The sequence below is a fragment of the Melospiza melodia genome, chromosome 16 (genome assembly GCF_035770615.1).
Source record: "Melospiza melodia melodia isolate bMelMel2 chromosome 16, bMelMel2.pri, whole genome shotgun sequence".
Lineage (NCBI taxonomy): Eukaryota > Metazoa > Chordata > Aves > Passeriformes > Passerellidae > Melospiza > Melospiza melodia.
This window is the reverse complement of record NC_086209.1, coordinates 15,708,829-15,722,728: the sequence shown is the minus strand read 5'-3', so window position 1 is coordinate 15,722,728 and position 13,900 is coordinate 15,708,829. Positions and strand designations below refer to the sequence as shown.

The window sequence follows — 13,900 nt, the reverse complement described above, 5'->3', positions numbered from 1 at the left end:
GATTTCGCAGATAAGCTCTGGCTCCCCCATCCCTGAAGCATCCAAAACCAGGCTGGCTGGGATTTGGACCGCCCTAACCTAAGGCTCTGCTCCTGCCCTCAGCAGGGGAGGGCCGGGATGAGCTTCCCGGTCCCTCCCAGCCCGAAGCCGCAGGCGCGGCCCCGCCTCGGCTCGTCACGGGGCCGGAACCCGGAGCCGCCGGAGCCGCCGCCGCCCCGGGCCCAGCGCTGCCCCAGCCCGGTCCGGAGCCGCGCCGCTCCCCCCGGGGCCGCCAGCATGTCCAACATGGAGAGTATCCTCGGGTGGGACCGCGGGGGGACGGGAGCTGCCGGGCTGGGCTGGGCCGGGCCGGGCCGGGCTGGGCTGGGGGAGGTGGCGAGCGAGGCCTCCCCGCCGGGAGGAGCCCCCGGGGCGCGGGGAGCGAGGGGGCGAATCCCCCTCATGGCGGTGGTCGCGGGGACCGAGGGGCAGCAGCGGGAGGGCTGGGTGTGACACTGGCAGCGGCTGAGATCGCTCAACCTCGGAATTCTCTTCTAAAGAGGAGAAAAGCGAGAAGCGATCTCATATTCCATACCAGTACCAGGGGGTGTCAGATGATGGTGCCAGGCTCTGCTCAGTGGTGCCCAGCACCAGGATGAGAAGCAGTGATCGTAAACTAAAAACCAAGAGTTCCACCTCAACACGAGGAAGACTTATTTCCGTGGAGGGGGCAGAGCACTGGAACAGCTGCCATGGGGGTGTGGAGTCTCTGTCTGGGGAAATCCCAAAGCCTCCTGGACACGTTCCTGGGTCACCTGCTCCAGGTGCTTTCTGGGGCTTGGACTGGGTGATCTCCAGAGGTCCCTTGTAACCTCAGTTACTCCGTGATTCTGTGGTTTCGCTGCCCTGAAGGGACAAGGAAGTGGGTGGGAGGTTCGGTGTCTCTTCCCAAGCTGTGATGAGGCAGCCTGGGCTGGGAGTGAGGAGGAGGAGGCAGGGATGTGGTGGTTGGAGGGACAGCCCAGTTCCTGAGGCAGAAAACACAGTTTATACTAAAAATAGTATAGATGGGACAGCAGGGACAGCATACATGTGTGTAAACTAGAGTGATGTCAGCTGGGCTGTTCCCCAAACAGCCACTACGTCAGCTGTGCTTCCTGCTCTTGGAAAGAATTTACACGCAGAGCCCTGTGTGAGCCGACTGAAACTTTATTGCTGTATAAAACCATCTTAAGACACAGGGGCAGAAAACTTACATAGTGCAGAGGTCTCAGTGTGGATTGCCGTGGTCTCAGCGTGGTTGGAATGTGCAGGCAGTGCTGGCATTGCCGGTTGTCCTGGTAGGGATTGCTGGGGCAGCTGACTGTGAGTCACAGACTGAGGTGGAAGTTGGGTCCCACTTGGTTTGTGGCACGTTGAGAAAGACACTTGAAGGGAGGAGCAGGAATGTGCTCCTCAGGAATGGGTGAGCTGGTTTAATGTCAGGTAAATTCCCTAGCTGAGTAACTGAGGAAGTCATTTCAAAATAAACTGCTCTGGTTTTGGATAACAAAAGACATTCCTAATGTCTCCAGGTTCCTGTCAGAGTAAGGGGAATGGCTGTTCTTTAAAGCAGAAAACTGCTCTGGAATAATTTATGTGCTTGAAATATTGAAGAAACCTCAAGTACTCATAATGCTTAACTTTGTGTTTCCACTAATTGGTAATCATCTTAGAGCCTGCTGGGATCTTCCTCTTAGGATACCACAGGTAGCAGGAAAGAAACCTACAAAGCTTTTTACTTACATATTGTTCGAGAAGGACTGATATTATTTGGAAGCTTTCATCAACAGTATTTTAAGAAGGTGTTTTTGATTGTTATTTGTACAGCACACACTCTGTTCTCTGTCAGCAATAGTTTAATGCAGTCATTCCAAATCTCTCTGAAGACTTGTTGTGCTCTTTTCTTGGAGCTTTCAGTTTAAGCAGTTGAACTTTTGTTTTTAAAGTTTCTCTTCCTGACTGGAGTACTCTGCCCAAAAGTCAGATGACAGAGCTGTCGGGGAGCCTGGGATCACTCACATGACCCAGGGCTGGGAAGGAGCTGGAAGAACAATTTAAATCCAGAATCCTGCTGGGTTGTAGCTGGCCGTGGCCAGCTGAGCCAGTTTGCTGTTGCACAGTTAATTTGTTGTGTCTTTCAGTGGTTTTGGGGTTTTTTTGGATGGGGAGGTTCCAGGCAGGTCAGGAAACCATTATTCATCATTTCACTTGGAGTCTCAGGCTTCTGGTGTGGGAGTGAAAGTAACCAGCAGAGAACCACTCTCAGCTTCTCTTGGGGGGTGTTGGGTGGTGGATTGATCACTCTGAAATAGGTTTAGTCCCTTAACTTCCCCTGCAGAACACCTGTTTAATTTGAAGTTTGCTGCAAAGGAGCTCAACAGAAACTCCAAAAAATGCGACAAAGAAGAAAAGGCTGAGAAAGCTAAAATTAAGAAGGTAAGTCTGAACCAAGTTTTTAAATCTGTTGCTTGCCTGTTAGGGCAGGAAGACATCTGCTGTGTTGTCATTTCCCTGGTGTGCATGCTCGTAATCATGTAGTCAATGTTTGTGATTTAAAATATGTGACTATAAATATTGCTGTGTTTATTAATAAACAGGATAAATCCTCGTGGATGGCTCATGGCATTTGCTTCTCTAGAGGATTGTCTTGTGTGTGCTTTGATAGAGACTGTTGTTCTCAGGGTTAAAACCACTTCATGTTTATCAGCTTGTATTACATGGGCTTGTGGAGAGGAACTTCAAAACAGCTTTTGAGTCCTTGAAGCAGTGAAGAGAGAGGCTGAGTTGATTTGATGTGTTTTTTCCCATGAGATACAGCTGTACCACCTGTGCCTGTGTTTGTGTCTTGAGACTGAAACTGTTTTCAGGAACAGAAATTGTGTTTTTTTAGCTGTGCAAAACAGCCTGTTTGAAGTGCATTCTTTCCAATGCCTTCCTTGGAAAGAAGTTGGGAGTTCTCATCTTGGACATGTTTGTGATCTGTTGTGGGAGAAGGGACTGATTTGTTTATTTTTTAATAGAAAAAGACACAGTGACTAATCAATGCTTCTTTCAAATCCAAAACAGACTACACAGACATCCTGTGTACAGGAGCAGGGAAGGGTAAAAGGCTTTTCCTTTTGTCTCCCTCTTTGCCAAGGCCATCCAGAAGGGGAAAGGAGCAGGGAAGGGTAAAAGGCTTTTCCTTTTGTCTCCCTCTTTGCCAAGGCCATCCAGAAGGGGAACATGGAGGTGGCGCGGATCCACGCCGAGAACGCCATCCGCCAGAAGAACCAGGCCATCAACTTCCTGCGCATGAGCGCCCGCGTGGACGCCGTGGCTGCCAGGGTCCAGACTGCCGTCACCATGGGCAAGGTGAGGCCTCCCCCTGCTGAGGGGCAAGGAGGAGACTTCTCATCTTCTCTGCAGTGGCTTCATGCTGGCTGCAGTGAGCTGGGAGCTTTCACTTTTGGTTTTAGAGGCAGCCAAGAGTAAATCGGCTGCTGGAATTCCTCTGGCAGCTGCTTTTTGGGTTATTTCGTAAAGGTGCTTCTACCCTTCAAAGTAAAGTCATGAGGTAGGAGTTGTGATTCCAACAGATAGTTGTTTAAGGTAAACTAATTTACTGCTCTTCACCTTGAAAGTTTATTGTGACCTGTGGACCCAATGCATCCCTTAACAGTGACAGGTCTCAAGTCTAGAGAAATGAATGCCATGTAAAGCTCATTTTTAGTGAATTTTGCCTCAGAATGTGTATTTCAAGTGGCTGAGTTAATTTCTAGAGCTGGATATGGTAGGAGCTGTTTAAAATATGACGTTCCAGATGGCAATAGGATGTTGCCTCCTATTTGGTACTGTCAAAGCTCTGTGAACAGAGATAAGAGAGCTGGGTAGGAAAAATCAGAATCTCAGAATAATTTGGGTTGGAAGGGACCTTAAAGCCCATCCAGTGCCACCTCCTGCCTTAGGCAGGGACACCTTCCCCTATCCCAGGCTGCTCCAAGCCCTGTCCAGTCTGGCCTTGGAGGCTTCCAGGGATCCAGGGGCAGCCACAGCTTCTCTGGGAAATCCATTCCAGGGCCTCCCCACCCTCACAGGGAAGGATTTGTTCCTAAACTGCTCTTTTTTCCTTGTAATAATTTCCTTCTCCTTGTTTCAGGTTACAAAGTCAATGGCAGGGGTGGTGAAGTCCATGGATGCCACCTTGAAGAGCATGAACTTGGAAAAGGTAAATAGACTTAATTTTCTTGCAGCTGACATCAAAAGCAGAAGGGACAAGTTTTAAAAAGGGAAATTCAATCAAGAGTTTTCCAGTTGAGAGGTATTTTTTCTTTTATCTGAAGATAAGTGATTTGATTCATATTTTTCATAGATATCTGCACTAATGGACAAATTTGAGCATCAGTTTGAGACACTGGATGTTCAGACACAGCAGATGGAAGACACAATGAGCAACACTACAACATTGACAACGCCACAAGTAAGAATGATAAAATATGTGTTAGCAAGGTGATCTTAAATTATGTGTCTAAAGTGTTCATTAACAGCACTTGAAACACTCAGGTATATGTTTGGGGATTTTTATTGGTAAGTTGAATTCTGTAGAAACACTATTTACAAGCCAGAATTCAATTAATGTAATTTTAACTGCTGAGCATCTCTGCTGCTTATTTTTGAGTCCATATCTTCTAGTGTTTAAGCACAAAATTATTCTGCCAAAGGCATTTATCTTTAAATGTTTTGTTAAAATAATTCCTGTTCTCTGAAAATCTAACAAGAGGTTATCAGAAACTCCAAATGCAGCAATCTATTTTGTTTTCCTTTAGAACCAAGTGGACATGCTCCTGCAGGAAATGGCAGATGAAGCGGGGTAGGTGAAATTTCTATTTCTTTAGAACAAATCATGGTTCCCACAGCCCTTGCTGATTATATCGAAGGTCAAGTACCCTTGTGTTATAAGCTGTCTCTTGGAAGCAGAGAAGAAACACAATTTTCCTTTTACCTCTGGACATACCTGACTTGTCCTGGTAGTGAGTCAAAATTACTCACCAGCATGTGTAACTCTGGAGTGTTCAGGGGGTGCTGTCTCATTGTTCCTGTGCTTCCCCCTTGATCCACGCATGCCTGACTTGGTGTTTGCTCTGTTTTCTCCTCTTAGCCTTGATCTGAACATGGAACTACCTCAAGGACAGACAGGTTCAGTTTCTACAAGTGTGGCCTCAGCAGAACAGGTAAATGTTGGATTTCAGTGAGGTCAATGTTTTCTGGAGAAATGGGATGTGAGCATCAATGCTTCCCTCAGTGAAAACAAAATGTTAAATTGTTAAATTCTATTTCAGCTCTTCCAAGGAAACTGTGTGGTTAAAAATCTTGCTGTCAAAGTAATTTTAACAATGCATTTGTTGGATGTTAAAGGGAAGGGGCCTTAAAACTCATCCCGTGCCACCCCTGCCATGGGCAGGGACACCTTCCACTATTCCAGGTTGCTCCAAACCCCATCCAGCCTGGCCTTGGACACTCCCAGGGATGGGGCAGTCACAGCTGCTCTGGGCACTCTGTGCCAGGCCCTCCCCACCTCCCAGGGAAGGATTTCAGCCCCCTTGTCCTATCAAATATTCCCCATTCTTTGAAAGAATTCTTTCTCTGCTTAATTTTGTGTTCTGAAACTCCTCTCTCCCAGCCATGCTTGAGGTCTTAAGCAAATCTTGTTAAGCCATGAGAGAATTTCTCATCAGCTGGACACGAGGTGGCAAAAGCTGCTTTTCCTGTTGCTGATGGTTGGTTTTCCCTTTTTGTTTCCCAACTGTGCAGGATGAGCTGTCACAGAGACTGGCCCGCCTCCGTGATCAAGTGTAACAGCAGAGCTGCAGTTCTCTGGACCTGCTTCCAAATTCCCTGTCTGGAACTAACCCTGCACTACACTTGAGGTGTAAAACAGTTCAGCTTAGGTGTTTGAATACTTGTAATATAGGGTACTTCACTCCCAGCTTGCTACTCTTTCTAAAATACATTAAGTGACCCAAAAATACCAGCTCTGATGTCCTTTTCTGTACATTTGGAAGTTGATCTATTTTTTGCAAGCTTTTTTCACAAATTCAAGTTGATGTTCTAAGTCAGCTACTAATGGTGGTATATTCTAGTTCCAAACAAAGCAGAGTGTCAGTGAGATATATTTTAAATTATGAAGTGCTTTTTTTTAAATTATGAGAACTGTTTCTGGTTGGAGAACTGATGTATCAGCTCAGATGATTGTTGCAGATCATTTTCCTACAGAGCCAAACTCCTGGAACACGCAAGGATGGACAGCGTGGACCTCCTGGAAAATGCACTTGTTGAAACAAATAAGTGGACTTTGAGTTTTTTAGTCTTTAAAATTTAGGATAAATGTGCTGAAATTAACAGTTTAGTTCAAAAATGAGTTCCCAAAAGCTGATTTCATATAACTGGGGACTTGTATGGTGGCATCACTTCAGCACAGGAGGAATAAAATATATTTTTGGACTCTTTGCCAGGTCTGTTGCTCTCTGCAGATAACATCCCATTGTTTTTAATATTCTGGTTGTATGGAGGAGCTAATTTTAGCAATCCCTTTATATTTCTGCATAGTAAGAGAGTCTGGCTGCTCTTAGTAGCTTCAAACTCTTGTTGCAGTTGTAAAATAAGAAATGGTTGTAGAAATTTGTACCTGAGACCACTTGTGATGTGTTGCGATAAACAGTGACGTTCAAATTCTCTTCCTGATTTTTTTTGGTCTCATTTTTATTTTTTGTCTTTGTAGGGGTGAGGGAAGGTGTGGAGCACCAGGCTTGGAATGGTTCTGAATTGCCTGGTGTTCAGGGCCACTTGGGTTTTCCAGTGTTAGGGAATTGTTTAAGGAAAAAGAAAACTCACTTTTTTATTCAAGCAGGATTTTTTCAGTGAAAATGTACAAAAATGATCAAAGGTTTCAGAGCAGTTTCAGATGTTATTTTGAATGTGTTACCCAGCTCACTCTGAGGGTTGAGCAGGATGTTATGTACTGAAGTAATCAAGGTTACTGTAAAAATAAAGTGAGGAAAATCAGATAGACAAAACAACCTGAAATGTTGTGGGATTCTCTCAGGCTGGCAGCTGAACTAAAACCGTGAGTTTAAAATGGGATCTTTTCACTTGTTAGAAAGAAAGTGACATTTAAAATAAATGTAAACACCTTGAGTGTTCCTCCTGTAAACAGGAGAAGTTGGAAGGTGTTTAAAAACCACATATTGACAGCTGTAGCCTGGCTATGATTCCTTCAAATGATTAATAAATCATCCTGGAAAGGGACTTTTCCCTTCATTTTCTTCCCTGGCTGCTTCTGAACATTGTAACCATGGTCATGGTGTATCTATGCAACCCAGTTACCCAGCTGGGGTGACTGTGTGTGTGCCTTTGCCTTGCTGGACTTCCTTCAGCTTTTTAATATTCTGTTACTTCATATCATGAGAGTGCTGGAAGCTTCCTGCTGTGGAATCACTCCACACCAGAGTTTACTCAGAGCTGGCCATGAACTGCTGAGGGTTCAGTGTCTGAAAGCAGACAGCTCCAGCTACTGTGTCTGGCTTCTCTAATGTTAAAAATGATGCTGCTGTTAGGCTGGTTTGGGCCATTCTGGAATTAGTTGAGGGTCAGACAGCAATTCTGAGCTCCCACATGGTTGATTTTCCCAGTCTGTTGCCTTGCTGTGAGCCTTGGAGGGATTTAAAAATAGACTGGGAGTGAGACTGCTGCAACAGGAAGGTTAAATAAGCTTCATTATTTTATTGATTGTTGTGGAGTTTTGATCTTATCCCAGGCTGGTGAACTGCAGAACCAGCACAGATTTCCAGTGTTGTCCCTTGAAAGGAATTAACAAATACAAACATTTGACTGACATAATTAAGGTTATGTCTGGGGGACTGTGGTGCTAAAGGCTTAGGCAGAAATAGGTGTTTGAGACAGGGAATTTTTGCCCTGTGTTCTCCACTCCAGGAGCTGCTGTGTATTTCAGCCATGCCAGGGTTTGGGGCTGGCAGCTCCTGTGTACAGAGCTCCTGCCCTCTCCTGGGGAAATGCTTTCACTCGTGGCTGGCAGCTGCATCCAGAAAGGTTGAAGTTATATTTTAAATACATACATTTTTTCATAGCATTTGGAAATGCTTAAAGCTGGAAGTTACTCTTAAAGCAATATTTGAGTTTCATTCTTCCTCCCTTCAGGCTCCCCAAAACATTTCTCTTCCCTGAGCAGCTCTGGCTCCTCACTGCAACCTTGTTTTGTCTCTGTAAGTTGACTGTTTGTAAAGTTCATTTCATGTTAAATCACGTGTTTGTGCTTTTCTGGAACCAGCTAAAATTTCAATATTTCTGCTGATGAGCAGGCGCATCTAAAGTGAAACATTGCTTGAAATGTTGCTGGATGGTTTTGCTCAACATTTTTATCCTCTGTTTCTAAATCTGCTGGTTTGTGGTAGCTTTGTCTTCATTAGAATTCCAAAACAAAGCCATGCAAAGCTTCAGATGAAAGGAGAGGGAAGCAAAACAAAAACAAAAACTTTAATGTCATGATTGCAACGGGATAAAACTTAGCAAGTTGCCTTTGTGGAGATCCTTGGAGCCAAAAAATAGTGAATTTTTGTTAATCAGCAGTTGTGTATAGACATAAATTCTGAAGCTGGTGCCATGTATAGAGACGAGAATAATTTTTGTAGCTCTGGTTGAAAACTTGGAAAACTGCTTTACTTGTATGGGACAGTTTGTAAATGTAACTGCAGGTGGAAAATAAAATTGTACAGACAACTCTTTCTGGGTGTGTGTGCAGGTTGTGTGGCTGCTACAGGTTTCTCTACATGGATGGACAAGCACGTGGGATGTCTTTCCTGTGGGAAGCCATCCCGAAAATTGGGGGGAAAACAAGAAGAAAATAAAGTGGGTACTACTGAGAGAGATTTGGGATAACTGGGGAGTAATTAATATTAAGTATAACAACATAAACTCTATTTTCTGAGGTGTTTAAAAATGTTTAGTCTGATATGGAGAGAGCCCCGTGCTTCAACATCTCTGAAGGTTTTCTGTCCTTACACACAGAGCAAGGGACCACTGGAAAAACTGGCAAGGAGGTGGTGTGGGTTTGAGTGTGGTATTGGGTTTGGCTTTCCCACACCTAAAAATCTTCAATTTTAACATTTCTGTTCAGTCGTTCAAGAGCCAGCAGAGGGCACCTGAGGCTTTGCTTTTGTGGATGCCGCAGAAATGGCCGGCTGGAGGAGCATAAGGAAAGCTGCTTGGTTCGGGGAGCAGAGTCTCCCGTGGAATCTTTGTTTGGGCAGTATCCACCCGCTGTAGGACGTGCCTGTGCCGGGGCTTTGATCCCAAAATCCAGCTGGGCAGCACATCCACAGGGCCCTCAGCTGAATGGGGTCAGTCTGCACTAAATACTCTTAAACATCCTTTGCTGCCTTAGGTCTCTGAGATCTGTTAGGAGGGAGGGAGGAAGATAGTGAGTAATCTTGTGCTTAAAATTTGGGATTAAATTTAATTTTCAGTTAAATCTTGGGGGTTTTTAGCTGCTGTCATTCTGCTTTTGACCTGTAATCGTTTTTCTGTTTTATACATAAGGAAACACTCACTGTTCACTGATGGAAATGGATTTTAGTGGTAAATTTTATTTTTTTATCAGAGCTTTGATGAGCTTTGCTTTGATGACGCATTGACTTTAATTTCAGGATTTTCTCTGCAGTTCTGCCTTCACCTCTTGCTCAGGCTGCTTTGAGCTCACAACTTTCTTGTTTCAAACAGTATTTTTGCAGTGGAAGCCCGAGTAGGGTCAGTGGCCTTGCTTGTTTCGGAAGCAGCTCCCTTCATTACCATTCCTTGAGGGAAAGGCCCCACGTGAACAATCTGTAACTAATTTCACGTGCCAGTGGAGCTGCTTTCACTGGGAGAAGATGCACTGAGAGAGTCTCCCAGGCTCCTGCTTCCCTTTGCTGCTCTTTATTAGAGACATCAGCCTGGATCAGCTGCACGACATGGTTCAAAGGGAAAATCAAAGGGGCTGCAGGATCCACATTTTGGGAAAGCTTTCCAAGGTCTTCCAATGGTGCCAGTCACCATAAGGAGCTGCCAGATCCAGACTCAGCACAGAGGCTGCTCACAGCCCTTACCGAAATAAAGGGGAATTTCAGAGAATAAAATATTTCATATTGCATATTTCTAATCTAAATATGCATATTTAATAATCCAAACAATCTAGAGAATTCTATACATATGCTAATTATATAAAATAATAAAACAAAATATAAATAAATAAAAATCTCAAAATAAATAAAATTGAAATGTCTAAAAACAAAGATGTTTTACTGTCATGCCTGTGTGTATTGCTTAGGATATTCTAGATTTATTAAACCTGAATGAAACAATCATTTTGCAAAAGCAACGAACATGACATAATGTGTGTATCTGACAAGATAATAATCAGCCTAATTTAATTTCCCTGCTATCTGATTCATAATTCTTTATCACAATCAATTTCTGTCAAAATGAGCTGTCAGAGACAGGAAAGCATTTGAAAACTTCCTTTAAAGACTCTCAGTATTTTTTATTAAACCTTTTATGACTCCTTTCTTTTTTCAAAGATTTGATAAACATAACCCTGGATTCTCTACAGGAGATATTTCCCTTTATTCTTATCACAATCAGGGCTTTGTTTCTCGTGGTGCAAAATGGGTCATTACTGGAACCATCAAGCTGGATTTCTGTTGCTGGTGGGTTTTCAGTTCCATCTGAAGTAAGTCCCAATATTTGCCTGGAAATCCATTGGAGAAGCTGGCGGCCCTGTTCAGAGTGTTGTAAATTAGTTCCAGTCTCCACGAGCCTGCTGTGACTAATTGATGTGACCTGGAAGTGGATAAAGTCCATAACAGTAAGATCAACTTTTCCTCTGGTAATTTGACAAATAGAGCCCTTTTTAAAAGTCCTGTGCAGGCTCCATTCCCCATTTGTTCTGTCGTGATGGGCATCGTTTCCGTGTTGGAGTGATAATGATTTTCCAGATTTCTGCTGATTTGTAGAGCAGGTGCCTTTATTTAATAATGCCAGAAGAAGGGAGAAATTCAACAGCACCATCAAAAAGAGAATTCCTGGCAGCAGCTGCATATCAAAGCCATTCCTTATCCAGTTACCTCTCTGTAAGTATTTGACCACTGCTTGAAATCTTCATATTTCCATGTAAAATGTAAAATTACAACATTTTTTGCAGAGTAGTTTAGTGTGTAGAGAGTAGAAGTAATAATTTATTAGTGGTAATTTTATTACATTTAACAATAGCACTGTATTTTCATCCAAATATTTTAGAAATACAGAGATTAATACTCACCAAACCCCAAGTTGTCTGGTGTGTAGTGAGCTTAAAGCAGCAAATATGGAATATCCCAGGTTCTCTTCCAAATTTAATGCTTTTGCCGAAGTTTTTTTAGCCTGTGGTTGGAGTAATAAATAAACCAGATATTCCCAAGCTCTTCATTAATGTTTATGGGGATGTTTGGGAAATCTGGCTGTTTTCTCAGGGTACTCTTTACCACACAGGTTTTCCTCCTCCTGCACTACAGAGATGTGCAGGAAGGCTGCTGGTTTGCAGAATCGTTCCAGCTCATTTATTTCCTACAGCCACAGGGAAATCAGGAAATCTCAGTGTTGTGTGGGCTTCTGCCCTTGCAGAAGGGGCTGCTGGAATGGGATCTGTGCAGTGGAAACTCCTCTTTGCTGCCTAAATAATTTTTTAAGAAGAATTTTAGGCAGCCACTGTAAGTACTGTATTGACTGTAAGTAAATCCAAGTCACTTTCTGGATGGGCAGGGATTTAAGGAATTTCTCTGCTATGAGCCCCTTCCAAGCCTGCATCCCATTCATCCTCTCCCATCCCCACCAGCTCTGCTCCAGAATAGTCCCACCATGACTACAACCCCCCCAGCAGTGAGCCAGGGGAGTCCAGTCCCTATTTATTTGTGCTCCAGTGGGATGTGAACCTTGGTCTTCCAGGGTGAAAGGTTGAGGGATGAGTGTCTTGTTTACCTGTGCTTTTCAGAGAATGTTTTCCTTTAATCTATTAAGCAGACACACCATTTTGGCCCGTGGTGTGCAATGGGATCGTTAACTATGCACTTAATTACTACCAAACCACATCTGAGTGCCCGATGGCAGCAGGCAGGAGACTCAAAGCCCACTTGGTCAGGCAGAGGGTCCAGCAAGGTTCCCAACCTCAGGGTTTAATAGAAACATCTTTCCATGAGCTCCTGTGGTGCATCCCTGATTTATACACGGCTTTGGTGATGGAAATAACCACACTGGATGGTTTCACATCAGCTCTGAGTGATGGCTGAGGGCAGAGTGGGAATGAATGAGGAGAAACCAAACTGTCCATGGATTTTAAAATACAAACTGGATTCTTTGCAAGTTATTTTCAAAACCAAAAATCCTAATTGGATTCCTTGGAAGGTTATTTTAAAAACCCCAAGACCTGAGTTAATTCAACCACTGTAGCACTGTGCCTTGAACACACCTGAGGATTTCTCTTCTCTGAAACTCTTATGTTCAGACATTCACATCCCAAAGGTGGCATTTGTGCTTAATTTTTTGGCAGTGCTACAGATTTGTTGTATACATTAATCAGCCAAGGTACAGGGCTTGGGCACATCCTCCACCAGGCACAGACACAATAGGGAGGAGAAGGCCCAGCAAACACAGCTGGTGAACATATTTACCATCCATTGGTTAGTCACACTTGTGGAGTTTTAATTGAATTACCTTTGACAGTGAACAGCAAACCTGGTGGGTGATCTACTAAATTTAACTGATGAATGGGCTCCCTAAAATCAATTAGCATCCAGGGCTGGGAGCATGAACACATCCGTGGCTCGGCGGGGACCGGAGCAGGCTCGGAATGACAGCAGCAAATGTTGGCCAAGTGAGAGCACGGATCTCCTGCCGCCGCTGACCCCTGCTCCCCACATGAAAGAAAAACAGGAGCCTAACAGGAGCTGAAAGAATCCAACAGTAAATCATTTAAGCCCTGTTTTGCACAACTGATACAGGATGCTTCTAAACTGCTTGATTAATGCTGGGCAGTATATTAAATGCGGGACGTGGCAGAGCGAGGCTGTGGCCGAGCACCAGCTCCACAAACACCATCTGCTTGCTGAATTATTTTTGGGAGATTCAGGAGAGAGGGAAGCCAGGAGGAATTAGAAATGGCCTTTTTCTTTTGCTGCAGTGATCGGGCCCCGTCTGTGGGCACAGAGAAGCCCCATCAGTCTTCAGGTTGTTTGTTATCTGAATAATCAAGCAATGGCAAAATGCAGGCTGGAGGTTCCTCTGACCTTTGCCTCGGCGCAACCCGACCCTGCGTGGGGCTCAGGCGGAGCATGTAATGAGGGACAGCTGGGATGGGCTGGAAAAGGGAGCACACACATCTCTGGGGGAGAAGGAGCACACACACACCATGTCTGAGGGAGAAGGAGCACACACATCTCTGGGGGAGAAGGAGCACACACACACACTCAATGTCTGAGGGGAGAAGGAGCACACACACACCATGTCTGAGGAAAGGAGCACACACATCTCTGGGGGAGAAGGAGCACACACACACACTCAATGTCTGAGGGGAGAAGGAGCACACACACACCATGTCTGAGGAAAGGAGCACACACACACTCAATGTCTGAGGGGAGAAGGAGCACACACACACCATGTTTGAGGGGAGAAGGAGCACACACACACCATGTCTGGGGGAGAAGGAGCACACACACACTCAATGTCTGAGGAAAGGAGCGCACACACACACACACACACACACACACAAACATCTGAGTGGCTCCTGGCTTTGCACAAACTGTAGAAGGCAGAGAATTCC

The 13,900-nt window shown here is 44.6% G+C and overlaps 1 protein-coding gene across 1 annotated transcript; it reads left to right on the top strand.

Annotated features, from left to right (window-relative positions):
- Window positions 1-204: 204 nt before the first annotated feature.
- On the top strand, window positions 205-8,796 carry CHMP1B (charged multivesicular body protein 1B). Its single transcript, XM_063170791.1, has 8 exons — window positions 205-292; window positions 2,360-2,457; window positions 3,229-3,375; window positions 4,160-4,228; window positions 4,373-4,480; window positions 4,827-4,870; window positions 5,159-5,231; window positions 5,812-8,796. Exons 1-8 carry the CDS (start codon window positions 277-279, stop codon window positions 5,854-5,856), a joined length of 600 nt encoding a protein of 199 aa, XP_063026861.1. The 5' UTR covers window positions 205-276; the 3' UTR covers window positions 5,857-8,796.
- Window positions 8,797-13,900: the final 5,104 nt, after the last annotated feature.